At 28.7% G+C, this 17922-nt stretch overlaps 1 protein-coding gene across 5 annotated transcripts in view; it reads left to right on the top strand.

Annotated features, from left to right (window-relative positions):
• The window catches only part of LOC135136825 (scavenger receptor class B member 1-like), a 91214-nt gene that overhangs the window by 47779 nt on the left and 25513 nt on the right, over positions 1–17922 (top strand). For all 5 annotated transcript variants that reach the window (XM_064066250.1, XM_064066251.1, XM_064066249.1 and 2 more), the window contains exon 2: positions 6244–6335. In XM_064066250.1, the coding sequence (XP_063922320.1) occupies positions 6244–6335 (92 nt within the window). The remainder of the gene's footprint in view (positions 1–6243; positions 6336–17922) is intronic.

Here is a 17922-nt window from a genome sequence, read left to right on the forward strand (position 1 = left end):
ACCTTTATGACATTTGATTTTTTCATCTACAACTTTCCGCTTTTAGCGAACTGTGACATTACACTACCTTTTTTTTTAGAGTTATTTAATATGTTTGACATTATAGTCGCGAACTTGACCCCAAAGACACGACATGCATATTTTTTATGTTATTATGTGGCTTCTGCAAACAATATAAGTCCAATCATGGCTAAAAATACCGGTTTTCAAAATTTTACCTCTTAAAATTATGCCATTGGACCGATTTTTTGACGAATTTCGAACACCTAATTTTACAACTGTTTTTGGAAAACTGTCCCCTTTTTGGACACCCACAATCCAAAATTTAAATTTACCCTCTCGCGTTTTTTGAGTTTTCGTTTCATCAGATATCATCAAAAACACGACTATTCTTTATTTATCCATATTTTTAAGTGGCATTTTTGACAACTTTTGGTACCATTTTTGCTGGAAAGTGATAATTTGGGACAAACTTTGAAAAAACCTATTTCTATGGATATTATATATAGTTTAATAATTGTGGGCATTTTTCGAGTAAATTCTTTTTTATTGTACTGAAAATTAAAGTAAATCAGTGAAGTGCCATTTTTGAAGCCTATTTCAGTTATTTAAAGAGAAAAAGTTTTAGTTAATAATCTTAATAAAACTTGTTTGTACAATGAAAATTCTTGAAAATTCGAACCTGAAAAGCCCAGTTTCGAAAAGGGGCCATTTTTGGGTACCTTATTTTTCAAAATTTCACAAGTTTGATCATTTTTACTTCTCCATTCTTATTAATTATTGAAATTGTTTCAAATGAGTTAAAATATCTTGAATAAAACTGAAAAAAGATATTTTATGTGCCATTTTTAGGTAATTCTGAAACAAAAATATCGTTCAAATGTAGCTACTTCGTAAAAACCAATTTCTACGGATATTATAGTTTTACAATCCTGGACAATTTTCGAAGAAATTCTTTTTTAATGTACTGAAATTTAAAATAAATCAGTGAAGTGCCATTTTCGGAGCCTACTTCCGTTCTTTTAAAAGAAAAATTTTAGTAAATAATCTTAATAAAACTTGTTTGTACACTGAAAATTATTAAAAAATCGAACCTGTAAAGTCCAATTTTCGAAAAGGGGCCATTTTTGGGTACCTGATTTTTCAAAATTTCACAAGTTTGATAATTTTTACTTCTTCAGTCTTATTAATTATTGAAATTGTTTCAGATGAGTTAAAATATCTTGAATAAAACTGAAAAAAGCTGTTTTATGTGCCATTTTTAGGTAATTCTGAAAAAAAATATCGTTCAAATGTAGCTACTTCGTAAAAACCTATTTCTATGGATATTATAGTTTAATAATTGTGGGCATTTTTCGAGTAAATTCTTTTTTAATGTACTGAAATTTAAAATAAATCAGTGAAGTGCCATTTTCGGAGCTTAATTTCGTTGTTTTAAAGGAAAAATTTTACTAAATAATCTTAATAAAACTTGTTTGTAAAATGAAAATTATTAAAAAATCGAACCTGTAAAGTCTAATTTTCGAAAAGGGGCCATTTTTGGGTACCATATTTTTCAAAATTTCACAAGTTTGATAATTTTTACTTCTCCATTCTTATTAATTATTGGAATTGTTTCAGATGAGTTAAAATATCTTGAATAAAACTGAAAAAAGATGTTTTATGTGCCATTTTTAGGTAATTCTGAAACAAAAATATCGTTCAAATGTAGCTACTTCGTAAAAACCTATTTCTACGGATATTATAGTTTTACAATCGTGGGCATTTTTCGAAGAAATTCTTTTTTAATGTACTGAAATTTAAAATATATCAGTGAAGTGCCATTTTCGGAGCCTAATTTCGTTGTTTTAAAGGAAAAATTTTACTAAATAATCTTAATAAAACTTGTTTGTAAAATGAAAATTATTAAAAAATCGAACCTGTAAAGTCCAATTTTCGAAAAGGGGCCATTTTTGGGTACCTGATTTTTCAAAATTTCACAAGTTTGATAATTTTTACTTCTTCAGTCTTATTAATTATTGAAATTGTTTCAGATGAGTTAAAATCTCTTGAATAAAACTGAAAAAAGCTGTTTTATGTGCCATTTTTAGGTAATTCTGAAACAAAAATATCGTTCAAATGTAGCTACTTCGTAAAAACCTATTATGGATATTATAATTTTATAATCCTGGGCATTTTTCCAGTAAATTCTTTTTTGATGTACTCAAATTTAAAATAAATCAGTGAAGTGCCATTTTCGGAGCCTACTTCCGTTCTTTTAAAAGAAAAATTTTAGTAAATAATCTTAATAAAACTTGTTTGTAAAATGAAAATTATTAAAAAATCGAACCTGTAAAGTCCAATTTTCGAAAAGGGGCCATTTTTGGGTACCATATTTTTCAAAATTTCACAAATTTGATAATTTTTACTTCTCCATTCTTATTAATTATTGAAATTGTTTCAGATGAGTTAAAATCTCTTGAATAAAACTGAAAAAAGCTGTTTTATGTGCCATTTTTAAGTAATTCTGAAACAAAAATATCGTTCAAATGTAGCTACTTCGTAAAAACCTATTTCTACGGATATTATAGTTTTACAATCGTGGGCATTTTTCGAAGAAATTCTTTTTTAATGTACTGAAATTTAAAATAAATGAAATTTAAAATAAATCATTGAAGTGCCATTTTCGGAGCCTACTTCCGTCTTTTAAAAGAAAAATTTTAGTAAATAATCTTAATAAAACTTGTTTGTACAATGAAAATTATTAAAAAATCGAACCTGTAAAGTCCAATTTTCGAAAAGGGGCCATTTTTGAATACCATATTTTTCAAAATTTCACAAGTTTGATAATTTTTACTTCCTCATTCTTATTAATTATTGAAATTGTTTCAAATGAGTTAAAATATCTTGAATAAAACTGAAAAAAGCTGTTTTATGTGCCATTTTTAGGTAATTCTGAAACAAAAATATCGTTCAAATGTAGCTACTTCGTAAAAACCTATTTCTACGGATATTATAGTTTTACAATCGTGGGCATTTTTCGAAGAAATTCTTTTTTAATGTACTGAAATTTAAAATATATCAGTGAAGTGCCATTTTCGGAGCCTAATTTCGTTGTTTTAAAGGAAAAATTTTACTAAATAATCTTAATAAAACTTGTTTGTAAAATGAAAATTATTAAAAAATCGAACCTGTAAAGTCCAATTTTCGAAAAGGGGCCATTTTTGGGTACCTGATTTTTCAAAATTTCACAAGTTTGATAATTTTTACTTCTTCAGTCTTATTAATTATTGAAATTGTTTCAGATGAGTTAAAATCTCTTGAATAAAACTGAAAAAAGCTGTTTTATGTGCCATTTTTAGGTAATTCTGAAACAAAAATATCGTTCAAATGTAGCTACTTCGTAAAAACCTATAGGCATATTATAGTTTTACAATGCTGGGCATTTTTCGAAGAAATTCTTTTTTAATGTACTGAAATTTAAAATAAATCAGTGAAGTGCCATTTTCGGAGCCTAATTTCGTAGTTTTAAAGGAAAAATTTTACTAAATAATCTTAATAAAACTTGTTTGTAAAATGAAAATTATTAAAAAATCGAACCTGTAAAGTCCAATTTTCGAAAAGGGGCCATTTTTGGGTACCATATTTTTCGAAATTTCACAAATTTGATAATTTTTACTTCTCCATTCTTATTAATTATTGGAATTGTTTCAGATGAGTTAAAATATCTTGAATAAAACTGAAAAAATATGTTTTATGTGCCATTTTTAGGTAATTCTGAAACAAAAATATCGTTCAAATGTAGCTACTTCGTAAAACCTATTTCTACGGATATTATAGTTTTACAATCGTGGGCATTTTTCGAAGAAATTCTTTTTTAATGTACTGAAATTTAAAATAAATCAGTGAAGTGCCATTTTCGGAGCCTACTTCCGTCTTTTAAAAGAAAAATTTTAGTAAATAATCTTAATAAAACTTGTTTGTACAATGAAAATTCTTAAAAAATCGAACCTGTAAAGTCCAATTTTCGAAAAGAGGCCATTTTTGGGTACCTAATTTTTCAAAATTACAAAAGTTTAATTTTTTTACTTCACCGTCCTTATTAAATTATTAAAATCATTTTCGATGAGTTAAAACCTCCTGAAGAAAAACGGAAAAAGTGTTCTTTTAGGTGCCATTTTTAGTTTTTTTTTCCTACAAAAAATTTCATTCAAATATAAGCTGCTTAAAAAACTATTTCTAGGAATATCATAGTTTTATAACTCTGGGCATTTTTCGATTAAATTGTTTTCTACTGTTTCAAAAATTAAATTTAATTCATAAGGTGCCATTTTCCAAACCCATTTCAATTTTTTCAAAAGAAAAAGTTTCAAAAACGAGCTTATTAAAAGTAGTTTGTCCCATGAAAATAAAAAAAATCGAACCTGCAAAGTCCAATTTTCGGAACAAGGGCCATTTTTGGGTACCGGATTCTTTAAAATTACACAAGATTGATTATTTTTGCTTCTGCGTCCGTATTGAATTATTAAAATCAATGTTAAAACCTCTTGTATAAAAGTGAAAAAATTGTTGTTTGAGGTGACATTTTTAGGTAATTATGGAAAAAAAATCATTCAAATTAGCTACTTTTGACAAATCTATTTCTATGAATATCACGGTTTTATAATTTTGGGCATTTTTCTATTAAATTCTGTTTAACTGTACTGAAAATTAAAGTAAATCAGTGCGGTGCCATTCTCGGAACCTATTTGATTTTTTTCGAAGGAAAAAGCTCTATAAAATAGTCTTATTCAAACTTGTTTTCACCACGAAAATGAAAAAAATCAAACCTCAAAAGTCCAGTTTTCGAAACGGGAACCATTTTTGGGTACCTGATTTTTCAAAATTATACAAGTTTGATTTTTTAATTTCTACGTCCGTATTGAATTTTTAAAACCAATGTTAAAATCACTTGAATAAAAGTGAAAAAAATGTTGTTTGAGGTGCCATTTTTAGGTAATTATGGAAGAAAATCATTCAAATTAGCTACTTTTAAAAAACTTATTTCTATGAATATCACGGTTTTATAATTTTGGGCATTTTTCGATTAAATTCTATTTAGCTGTACTGAAAATTAAAGTAAATCAGTGCGGTGCCATTTTCGAAACCTATTTGATTTTTTTCAAAGGAAAAGAAAAAGTTCTATAAAATAGTCTTATTCAAACTTGTTTTCACTACGAAAATGAAAAAAATCAAACCTCGAAAGTCCAGCTTTCGAAACGGGGGCCATTTTTGGGTACCTAATTTTTCAAAGTTATACAAGTTTGATTTTTTAATTTCTACGTCCGTATTGAATTATTAAAATCAATGTTAAAATCACATGAATAAAAGTGGAAAAAGTGTTGTTTGATGTGCCATTTTTAGGTAATTATGGAAAAAAATCATCCAAATTAGCTACTTTTAAAAGACCTATTTCTATGAATATCATGGTTCTATAATTTTGCGCATTTTTCGATTAAATTCAATTTAACTGTACTAAAAATTGAAGTAAATCAGTGCGGTGCCATTTTCGGAACCTATTTGATTTTTTTCAAAGGAAAAAGTTCTATAAAATAGTCTTATTCAAACTTGTTTTCACCACGAAAATGAAAAAAATCAAACCTCGATAGTCCAGTTTTCGAACCGGGGGCCATCTTTGGGTACCTGATTTTTCAAAATTACGCAAGTTTGATTATTTTTACTTCCGCGTCTTTATTAAATTATTAAAATTATTTTCGATGAGTTCAAATCTCCTGAGTAAAAATGAAAAAAATGTGGTTTGAGTTACCATTTTTAGGTAACTCCGACAAAAAATTTCATTCAAACACAGCTACTTGAAAAAACTATTTCTAGGAATATCAGTTTTATAACTCTCGGCATTTTTCGATTAAATTATTTTCAACTATACCGAAAATTAAATTTAATCAATGGGGTGCCATTTTCCAAACCCATTTAAATTTCAGAAAACAAGCTTATTAAAAGTAGTTTGCCCCATGAAAATTGAAAAAAATCGAACCTGCGAAGTCCAATTTTCGAAACAGGGCCATTTTTGGGTAACACTGATGATTTTTTTCAATTTTAATATTAGTCCCTTTAAACGTTCCCCTATTTTCGACCAAACCCCACAAACAACGCAACGAAGCGAACTAGCCCTCAAAAATGGTGTAGGTAAATTACCAACAAACCACCAAATTTTGGGCACCCTCCCAAAAAAATCAAAAACTAATCTCAAAATTCTCCTTCCAGCACCGCTCCTAATCGCCTTCCTCGGCCTCATGGGCATCTTCGGCGGAATTTTCGCCCTAGTCATCCGTCCCTACGACTTTCTCTTCAAATGGGTAAGTCTCATCCGCATCTCCCATCAATCACCTTCGAACTCTCATCGCCATACAAATACCACCGAAAGGTCATCCGGCGTTAGCGATGCCTCGAGCATCGGTCGTCAAACGTCCAACGCGTGTCCAATCGATTTTTGCACAACCATCACATTGCTTGTGCAATTACACAGTAAACAAACGTGGAAAGTCGGCGGCCCGCAGGGGTCACTTTTCGGGCCGACGTTGCGTTTCGGCTACGTGCCGCGAATGCAAACCGCGCGTGGGAAATTGCGAATCTGTCATGGTTCTGGTCGTGGTAGCGATTTTTGCGATCTGGACCCAGATTGGGCCGGGGTGACGCGAGTTGGACACTTGCGAAACTAGGCCGCGTTTTTCTACAATGTGGAAAGTTTGCGCGCGATTAGTGCGCGATTTGTGGACTGGTCGAAGGAATAATTTTTTAAATGGGATGATCGTGCACATTGTTGTTGATTTTTTTTTGTAGTACATGTTTAAAAATCCATTATGTGTGCAGTTTGGACCCATTAACGTGAATTGCAAATGTTATGATTAATGACAGGTTTTGTTCGAGCTTCCGTTGTTGATTTCCGCGGTTTTTTATTGCTTGACAAAGTCTCCGGAGGATTATTTTTAGACTACACATAGTTCAGGGTTCTTTCCATAAGATTATTAAATACGTGCCGTTCACCGCTAGGAAATTAATGGGTGTTTACGACCAGATTCTTCCAAATTATGTGCCGTTAATCAAATTTTGACAGACGATGAACGAAAATTCTTGCGGTCTAGTGTAAACATTTTTTTAAATATGTGGAGAAGTCCATAATGCTCTGTTAAATATCTGGTGCCAATTTTGGGCACCTGTATAATTATCATTTTTGTGTTTTATTTAACTTTCGTTGACAGTTAAAACCTTAACCTATCACAAATTAAAAAAAAAACTAACAGTTTATTGAGTTTCATTTACCCACGCGAAACCACATCAAAAGATGAAGGAATAAATAAATAAAACATAAAAATGTGCCATTTTTGGGCACCTGTATATCTTCATAACAAAGAAAATTTTTAAAATACACAAACACTTAAAATGTTCTTGAACTTGTCGTGGTGCTATTTTTGGTCACCTGTGTATTTTTTGGTAACAATCATGATACAAAAAAAAATAACATTCATTTAAAATTTGTGATGTTTTCGTCCTTCCGACTTTTGTAAAATGGAGTGTCATTTTTGGGTACCTGCAGAATTGTTATTTTTGTATTTCTTTAACCTTTTTCGCAGTTACACCACTTGTACGAAAAATTATCTTTCACAAATTAAAAAAAAAAAGTTTGTTTAGTGATTTTGGAACCCTTTTGACAAAGAAAATATAGAAAAAAAAATCTATAACGTTCCGTAAAATTACGTTGTAGCAATTTTGGGACTTTTTTGATAAATGAAATACAAAAATGTGCCGTTTCTAGATACGAAAGAAAATTTTTAAAACACACAGATTTTGGGAGCTTATTGCTAAATTAAATATAAAAATGTGCCATTTTTGGGCACCTGTATATCTTCATAACAAAGAAATTTTTTAAAATACACAGAAATTTAAAGTATTCTTGAACTTGGCGTGGTGCCATTTTTGGTCACCTGTGTATTTTTAGGTAGCAATCATGATGCAGAAAAAAATTACATTCATTTAAAATTTGTGACGTTTTCGTCCTTCGACTTTTGTAAAATAGAGTGCCATTTTTGGGTACCTGCAGAATTGTTATTTTTGTATTTCTTTAACCTTTTTCGCAGTTACACCACTTGTACGAAAAATCTTTCACAAATTAAAAAAAAATGTGCTTTTAGTGATTTTGGAACCCTTTTGAGAAAGAAAATATAGAAAAAAGAAAATCTATAACGTTCCGCAAAATTACGTTCTAGCGATTTTGGGACTTTTTTGATAAATAAAAGATAAAAATGTCTCATTTCTAGGTACAAAAGAAAATTTTTAAAACACAGATGTTGGGACCTTATTGATAAATTAAATATAAAAATGTGCCATTTTTGAGCACCTGTATATATTTATAACAAAGAAAATTTTTAAAATACACAAACATTTAAAATTTTCTTGAACTTGTCGTGGTGCCATTTTTGGTCACTGGTGTAATTTTAGGTAGAAATCATGATACAAAAAAATAACATTAATTTAAAATTTGTGACGTTTTGTCCTTCGACTTTTGTAAAATTGGGTGCCATTTTTGGGTACCTGTAGAATTGTTATTTTTGTATTTCTTTAACCTTTTTCGCAGTTACACCACTTGTACGAAAAATCTTTCACAAATTAAAAAAAAATGTGCTTTTAGTGATTTTGGGACCCTTTTGAAAAAGAAAATATAGAAAAAAATCTATAACGTTCCTCAAAATTACGTTGTAGCGATTGTGGGACTTTTTTGATAAATAAAAGATAAAAATGTGCCATTTCTAGGTAGAAAAGAAAATTTTTAAAACACAGATGTTGGGACCTTATTGATAAATTAAATATACAAATGTGCCATTTTTGAGCACCTGTCTATATTTATAACAAAGAAAATTTTTAACATACACAAACATTTAAAATTTTCTTGAACTTGTCGTGGTGCCATTTTTGGTCACCGGTGTAATTTTAGGTAGAAATCATGATACAAAAAATTTACATTCATTTAAAATTTGTGACGTCTTCGTCCTTCGACTTTTGTAAAATGGAGTGCTATTTTTGGGTACTTGTAGAATTGTTATTTTTGTATTTCTTTAACCTTTTTCGCAATTACACCACTTGTACGAAAAATTATCTTTCACAAATTAAAAAAAAATGTGTTTTTGGTGATTTTGGGACCCTTTTGAAAAAGAAAATATAGAAAAAAATCTATAACGTTCCTCAAAATTACGTTGTAGCGATTGTGGGACTTTTTTTTTAAATAAAAGATAAAAATGTGCCATTTCTAGGTAGAAAAGAAAATTTTTAAAACACAGATGTTGGGACCTTATTGATCAATTAAATATACAAATGTGCCATTTTTGAGCACCTGTCTATATTTATAACAAAGAAAATTTTTAAAATACACAAACATTTAAAATTTTCTTGAACTTGTCGTGGTGCCATTTTTGGTCACTTGTGTATTTTTAGGTAACAATCATGATACAAAAAAAATAACATTCATTTAACATTTGTGACGTTTTCGTCCTTCGACTTTTGTAAAATAGAGTGCCATTTTTGGATACCTGCAGAATTGTTATTTTTGTATTTCTTTAACCTTTTTCGCAGTTACACCACTTGTACGAAAAATCTTTCACAAATTAAAAAAAAATGTGCTTTTAGCGATTTTGGGACCCTTTTGAGAAAGAAAATATAGAAAAAAAATCTATAACGTTCCGCAAAATTACGTTCTAGCGATTTTGGGACTTTTTTGATAAATAAAAGATAAAAATGTCTCATTTCTAGGTACAAAAGAAAATTTTTAAAACACAGATGTTGGGACCTTATTGATAAATTAAATATAAAAATGTGCCATTTTTGAGCACCTGTATATATTTATAACAAAGAAAATTTTTAAAATACACAAACATTTAAAATTTTCTTGAACTTGTCGTGGTGCCATTTTTGGTCACTGGTGTAATTTTAGGTAGAAATCATGATACAAAAAAATAACATTAATTTAAAATTTGTGACGTTTTGTCCTTCGACTTTTGTAAAATTGGGTGCCATTTTTGGGTACCTGTAGAATTGTTATTTTTGTATTTCTTTAACCTTTTTCGCAGTTACACCACTTGTACGAAAAATCTTTCACAAATTAAAAAAAAATGTGCTTTTAGTGATTTTGGGACCCTTTTGAAAAAGAAAATATAGAAAAAAATCTATAACGTTCCTCAAAATTACGTTGTAGCGATTGTGGGACTTTTTTGATAAATAAAAGATAAAAATGTGCCATTTCTAGGTAGAAAAGAAAATTTTTAAAACACAGATGTTGGGACCTTATTGATAAATTAAATATACAAATGTGCCATTTTTGAGCACCTGTCTATATTTATAACAAAGAAAATTTTTAACATACACAAACATTTAAAATTTTCTTGAACTTGTCGTGGTGCCATTTTTGGTCACCGGTGTAATTTTAGGTAGAAATCATGATACAAAAAATTTACATTCATTTAAAATTTGTGACGTCTTCGTCCTTCGACTTTTGTAAAATGGAGTGCTATTTTTGGGTACCTGTAGAATTGTTATTTTTGTATTTCTTTAACCTTTTTCGCAATTACACCACTTGTACGAAAAATTATCTTTCACAAATTAAAAAAAAATGTGTTTTTGGTGATTTTGGGACCCTTTTGAAAAAGAAAATATAGAAAAAAATCTATAACGTTCCTCAAAATTACGTTGTAGCGATTGTGGGACTTTTTTGATAAATAAAAGATAAAAATGTGCCATTTCTAGGTAGAAAAGAAAATTTTTAAAACACAGATGTTGGGACCTTATTGATCAATTAAATATACAAATGTGCCATTTTTGAGCACCTGTCTATATTTATAACAAAGAAAATTTTTAAAATACACAAACATTTAAAATTTTCTTGAACTTGTCGTGGTGCCATTTTTGGTCACTTGTGTATTTTTAGGTAACAATCATGATACAAAAAAAATAACATTCATTTAACATTTGTGACGTTTTCGTCCTTCGACTTTTGTAAAATAGAGTGCCATTTTTGGATACCTGCAGAATTGTTATTTTTGTATTTCTTTAACCTTTTTCGCAGTTACACCACTTGTACGAAAAATCTTTCACAAATTAAAAAAAAATGTGCTTTTAGCGATTTTGGGACCCTTTTGAGAAAGAAAATATAGAAAAAAAATCTATAACGTTCCGCAAAATTACGTTCTAGCGATTTTGGGACTTTTTTGATAAATAAGATATAAAAATGTGCCATTTCTAGGTACAAAAGAAAATTTTTAAAACATAGATGTTGGGACCTTACTGATAAATTAAATATACAAATGTGCCATTTTTGAGCACCTGTCTATATTTATAACAAAGAAAATTTTTAAAATACACAAACATTTAAAATTTTCTTGAACTTGTCGTGGTGCCATTTTTGGTCACCTGTGTAATTTTAGGTAGAAATCATGATACAAAAAAATAACATTAATTTAAAATTTGTGACGTTTTCGTCCTTCGACTTTTGTAAAATTGGGTGCCCTTTTTGGGTACCTGTAGAATTGTTATTTTTGTATTTCTTTAACCTTTTTCGCAATTACACCACTTGTACGAAAAATCTTTCACAAATTAAAAAAAAATGTGCTTTTAGTGATTTTGGAACCCTTTTGAGAAAGAAAATATAGAAAAAAGAAAATCTATAACGTTCCGCAAAATTACGTTGTAGCTATTTTGGGACTTTTTTGATAAATAAGATATAAAAATGTGCCATTTCTAGGTACAAAAGAAAATTTTTAAAACATAGATGTTGGGACCTTATTGATAAATTAAATATACAAATGTGCCATTTTTGAGCACCTGTCTATATTTATAACAAAGAAAATTTTTAAAATACACAAACATTTAAAATTTTCTTGAACTTGTCGTGGTGCCATTTTTGGTCACCGGTGTAATTTTAGGTAGAAATCATGATACAAAAAATTTACATTCATTTAAAATTTGTGACGTCTTCGTCCTTCGACTTTTGTAAAATGGAGTGCTATTTTTGGGTACCTGTTGAATTGTTATTTTTGTATTTCTTTAACTTTTTTCGCAGTTACACCACTTGTACGAAAAATTATCTTTCACAAATTAAAAAAAAAAGTGCTTTTAGTGATTTTGGAACCCTTTTGACAAAGAAAATATAGAAAAAAAAATCTATAACGTTCCGTAAAATTACGTTGTAGCGATTTTGGGACTTTTTTGATAAATGAAATACAAAAATGTGGCGTTTCTAGATACAAAAGAAAATTTTTAAAACACACAGATTTTGGGAGCTTATTGATAAATTAAATATAAAAATGTGCCATTTTTGGGCACCTGTATATCTTCATAACAAAGAAATTTTTTAAAATACACAGAAATTTAAAATATTCTTGAACTTGTCGTGGTGCCATTTTTGGTCACCTGTGTATTTTTTGGTAACAATCATGATACAAAAAAAAATAACATTCATCTAAAATTTGTGATGTTTTCGTCCTTCCGACTTTTGTAAAATGGAGTGTCATTTTTGGGTACCTGTTGAATTGTTATTTTTGTATTTCTTTAACTTTTTTCGCAGTTACACCACTTGTACGAAAAATTATCTTTCACAAATTAAAAAAAAAAGTGCTTTTAGTGATTTTGGAACCCTTTTGAGAAAGAAAATATAGAAAAAAAAATCTATAGCGTTCCGCAAAATTACGTTGTAGCAATTTTGGGACTTTTTTGATAAATGAAATACAAAAATGTGGCGTTTCTAGATACAAAAGAAAATTTTTAAAACACACAGATTTTGGGAGCTTATTGATAAATTAAATATAAAAATGTGCCATTTTTGGGCACCTGTATATCTTCATAACAAAGAAAATTTTTAAAATACACAGAAATTTAAAATATTCTTGAACTTGTCGTAGTGCCATTTTTGGTCACCTGTGTATTTTTTGGTAACAATCATGATACAAAAAAAAATAACATTCATTTAAAATTTGTGATGTTTTCGTCCTTCCGACTTTTGTAAAATGGAGTGTCATTTTTGGGTACCTGTAGAATTGTTATTTTTGTATTTCTTTAACCTTTTTCGCAATTACACCACTTGTACGAAAAATTATCTTTCACAAATTAAAAAAAAATGTGCTTTTAGCGATTTTGGGACCCTTTTGAGAAAGAAAATTTAAAAAAAAATCTATAACGTTCCGCAAAATTACGTTCTAGCGATTTTGGGACTTTTTTGATAAATAAGATATAAAAATGTGCCATTTCTAGGTACAAAAGAAAATTTTTAAAACATAGATGTTGGGACTTTATTGATAAATTAAATATACAAATGTGCCATTTTTGAGCACCTGTCTATATTTATAACAAAGAAAATTTTTAAAATACACAAACATTTAAAATGTTCTTGAACTTGTCGTGGTGCCATTTTTGGTCACCGGTGTAATTTTAGGTAGAAATCATGATACAAAAAATTTACATTCATTTAAAATTTGTGACGTCTTCGTCCTTCGACTTTTGTAAAATAGAGTGCTATTTTTGGGTACCTGTAGAATTGTTATTTTTGTATTTCTTTAACCTTTTTCGCAATTACACCACTTGTACGAAAAATTATCTTTCACAAATTAAAAAAAAATGTGCTTTTAGCGATTTTGGGACCCTTTTGAGAAAGAAAATTTAAAAAAAAATCTATAACGTTCCGCAAAATTACGTTCTAGCGATTTTGGGACTTTTTTGATAAATAAGATATAAAAATGTGCCATTTCTAGGTACAAAAGAAAATTTTTAAAACATAGATGTTGGGACCTTATTGATAAATTAAATATACAAATGTGCCATTTTTGAGCACCTGTCTATATTTATAACAAAGAAAATTTTTAAAATACACAAACATTTAAAATGTTCTTGAACTTGTCGTGGTGCCATTTTTGGTCACCGGTGTAATTTTAGGTAGAAATCATGATACAAAAAATTTACATTCATTTAAAATTTGTGACGTCTTCGTCCTTCGACTTTTGTAAAATGGAGTGCTATTTTTGGGTACCTGTAGAATTGTTATTTTTGTATTTCTTTAACCTTTTTCGCGGCAACACCACTTGTACGAAAAATTATCTTTTACAAATTAAAAAAAAAATGTGCTTTTAGCGATTTTGGGACCCTTTTGAGAAAGAAAATTTAAAACAAAAATCTATAGCGTTCCGTAAAATTACGTTCTAGCGATTTTGGGACTTTTTTGATAAATAAGATATAAAAATGTGCCATTTCTAGGTACAAAAGAAAATTTTTAAAACATAGATGTTGGGACCTTATTGATAAATTAAATATACAAATGTGCCATTTTTGAGCACCTGTCTATATTTATAACAAAGAAAATTTTTAAAATACACAAACATTTAAAATTTTCTTGAACTTGTCGTGGTGCCATTTTTGGTCACCGGTGTAATTTTAGGTAGAAATCATGATACAAAAAATTTACATTCATTTAAAATTTGTGACGTCTTCGTCCTTCGACTTTTGTAAAATGGAGTGCCATTTTTGGATACCTGCAGAATTGTTATTTTTGTATTTCTTTAACCTTTTTCGCAGTTACACCACTTGTAAGAAAAATCTTTCACAAATTAAAAAAAAATGTGCTTTTAGTGATTTTGGAACCCTTTTGAGAAAGAAAATATAGAAAAAAGAAAATCTATAACGTTCCGCAAAATTACGTTCTAGCGATTTTGGGACTTTTTTGATAAATAAAAGATAAAAATGTGTCATTTCTAGGTACAAAAGAAAATTTTTAAAACACAGATGTTGGGACCTTATTGATAAATTAAATATAAAAATGTGCCATTTTTGAGCACCTGTATATATTTATAACAAAGAAATTTTTAAAATACACAAACATTTAAAATGTTCTTGAACTTGTCGTGGTGCCATTTTTGGTCACCGGTGTAATTTTAGGTAGAAATCATGATACAAAAAAATAACATTAATTTAAAATTTGTGACGTTTTCGTCCTTCGACTTTTGTAAAATTGGGTGCCATTTTTGGGTACCTGTAGAATTGTTATTTTTGTATTTCTTTAACCTTTTTCGCGGCAACACCACTTGTACGAAAAATTATCTTTCACAAATTAAAAAAAAATGTGCTTTTAGCGATTTTGGGACCCTTTTGAGAAAGAAAATTTAGAAAAAAAATCTATAACGTTCCGCAAAATTACGTTCTAGCGATTTTGGGACTTTTTTGATAAATAAGATATAAAAATGTGCCATTTCTAGGTACAAAAGAAAATTTTTAAAACATAGATGTTGGGACCTTACTGATAAATTAAATATACAAATGTGCCATTTTTGAGCACCTGTCTATATTTATAACAAAGAAAATTTTTAAAATACACAAACATTTAAAATTTTCTTGAACTTGTCGTGGTGCCATTTTTGGTCACCGGTGTAATTTTAGGTAGAAATCATGATACAAAAAATGTACATTCATTTAAAATTTGTGACGTCTTCGTCCTTCGACTTTTGTAAAATGGAGTGCTATTTTTGGGTACCTGTAGAATTGTTATTTTTGTATTTCTTTAACCTTTTTCGCAATTACACCACTTGTACGAAAAATTATCTTTCACAAATTAAAAAAAAAAGTGTTTTTAGTGATTTTGGGACCCTTTTGAGAAAGAAAACATAGAAAAAAATCTATAACGTTCCGCAAAATTACGTTGTAGCTATTTTGGGACTTTTTTGATAAATGAAATATAAAAATGTGCCAAATCTAGATACAAAAGAAAATTTTTAAAACACACAGATTTTGGGAGCTTATTGCTAAATTAAATATAAAAATGTGCCATTTCTGGGCACCTGTGTAATTTTAGGTAACAATCATGATACAAAAAAAATAACATTCATTTAAAATTTGTGACGTTTTCGTTCTTCGAATTTTGTAAAATGGAGTGTCATTTTTGGGTACCGGTAGAATTGTTATTTTTGTATTTCTTTAAACTTTTTCGCAGTTACACCACTTGTACGAAAAATTATCTTTCACAAATTAAAAAAAAATGCGCTTTTAGTGATTTTGGAACCCTTTTGAGAAAGAAAATATAGAAAAAAAAATTTATAGCGTTCCGCAAAATTACGTTGTAGCCATTTTGAGACTTTTTTGATAAATGAAATACACAAATGTGCCGTTTCTAGATACAAAAGAAAATTTTTAAAACACACAGATTTTGGGAGCTTATTGATAAATTAAATATAAAAATGTGCCATTTTTAGGGACCGGTATATCTTCGTACCAAAGAAAATTTTTAAAATACACAGAAATTTAAAATATTCTTGAACTTGTCGTGGTGCCATTTTTGGTCACCTGTGTATCTCCATAACAAAGAAAATTCTGGGACTTTCCATAAAACACACCAGTGCCATTTTTCGGCACTTTTAAATCTTATATTAAAATTATGTTGTGAATGAAAATTAATATTCATGAAAAATTTACGACTGTCGCAAAATAAGAAACTCTTTTTGGGTAACTGTCCAACGTCATTTTTTCGTTTTTTCCTTACCTTTTTCAAGTGACATTAGTTTTACAAAAAAAAATGTATTATTAACGATTTTGAAATATTTTTGGAAACACAGAAGCAAATTTTGATGTTTTTCCCGAGTTTCACTAAATTAAATAAAACCACATCAAAAGGTAAAGACAATTTTTAAAAACACACACGGTTTGAGAAAGTTATGTGTCTTATAATGGTGCCATTTTTGGGCACCTGTGTATTTTTAGAATAAGATTATGATGCAGAAAAAAATTACAGTTAATTAAAACTTGTGACAATTTAGTTCTTCAACTTTTATGAAATAGAGTGCCATTTTTGGGTACCCGTAGAAATGTTATTTTTGTCCTTTTTTTAACATTTCTTCGTAGTTACACCATTTTTATCAAAAATTACTTTTTACTAATAAAAATAATGTGGTTTCAGTGAGTTTGAGACCTTTTCGATAAATAAAATATTAAAAAAAGAAAAATCTGGGACTTTCCATAAAACACACCAGTGCCATTTTTGGGCACTTTTAAATATTATATTAAAATTACGTTGTAAATGAAAATTAATATTTATGAAAAATTTACGAATGTCGTAAAATAAGGAACTATTTTTGGGTAACTGTCCAACGTCATTTTTCGTTTTTTCCTTACCTTTTTCAAGTGACATTAGTTTTACAAAAAAAAATGTATTATTAACGATTTTGAAATATTTTTGGAAACACAGAAGCAAATTTTGATGTTTTTTCCGAGTTTCACTAAATTAAATAAAACCACATCAAAAGGTAAAGACAATTTTTAAAAACACACACGGTTTGAGAAAGTTATGTGTCTTATAATGGTGCCATTTTTGGGCACCTGTGTATTTTTAGAATAAGATTATGATGCAGAAAAAAATTACAGTTAATTAAAACTTGTGACAATTTAGTTCTTCAACTTTTATGAAATAGAGTGCCATTTTTGGGTACCCGTAGAAATGTTATTTTTGTCCTTTTTTTAACATTTCTTCGTAGTTACACCATTTTTATCAAAAATTACTTTTTACTAATAAAAATAATGTGGTTTCAGTGAGTTTGAGACCTTTTTGATTAATAAAATATTAAAAAAAGAAAAATCTGGGACCTTCCATAAAACACAGCAGTGCAATTTTTGGGCACTTTTAAATATTTTATTAAAACTACATTGTAAATGAAAATTACTATTCATGAAAAATTTACGACTGTCGTAAAATAAGATACTATTTTTGGGTAACTGCCCAACGTCATTTTTCGTTTTTTCCTTACCTTTTTCAAGTGACCCTAGTTTTACAAAAAAAAAAAATGTATTATTAACGATTTTGAAATATTTTTGGAAACACTGAAGCAAATTTTGATGTTTTTCCCGATTTTCACTAAATCACGGTTTGAGAAT

The sequence above is a fragment of the Zophobas morio genome, unplaced genomic scaffold (genome assembly GCF_036711695.1).
Source record: "Zophobas morio isolate AGI-343-1 ecotype UQ-CSIRO unplaced genomic scaffold, CSIRO_AGI_Zmor_V1 ptg000027l, whole genome shotgun sequence".
In the NCBI taxonomy this organism is placed as follows: Eukaryota; Metazoa; Arthropoda; class Insecta; order Coleoptera; family Tenebrionidae; genus Zophobas; species Zophobas morio.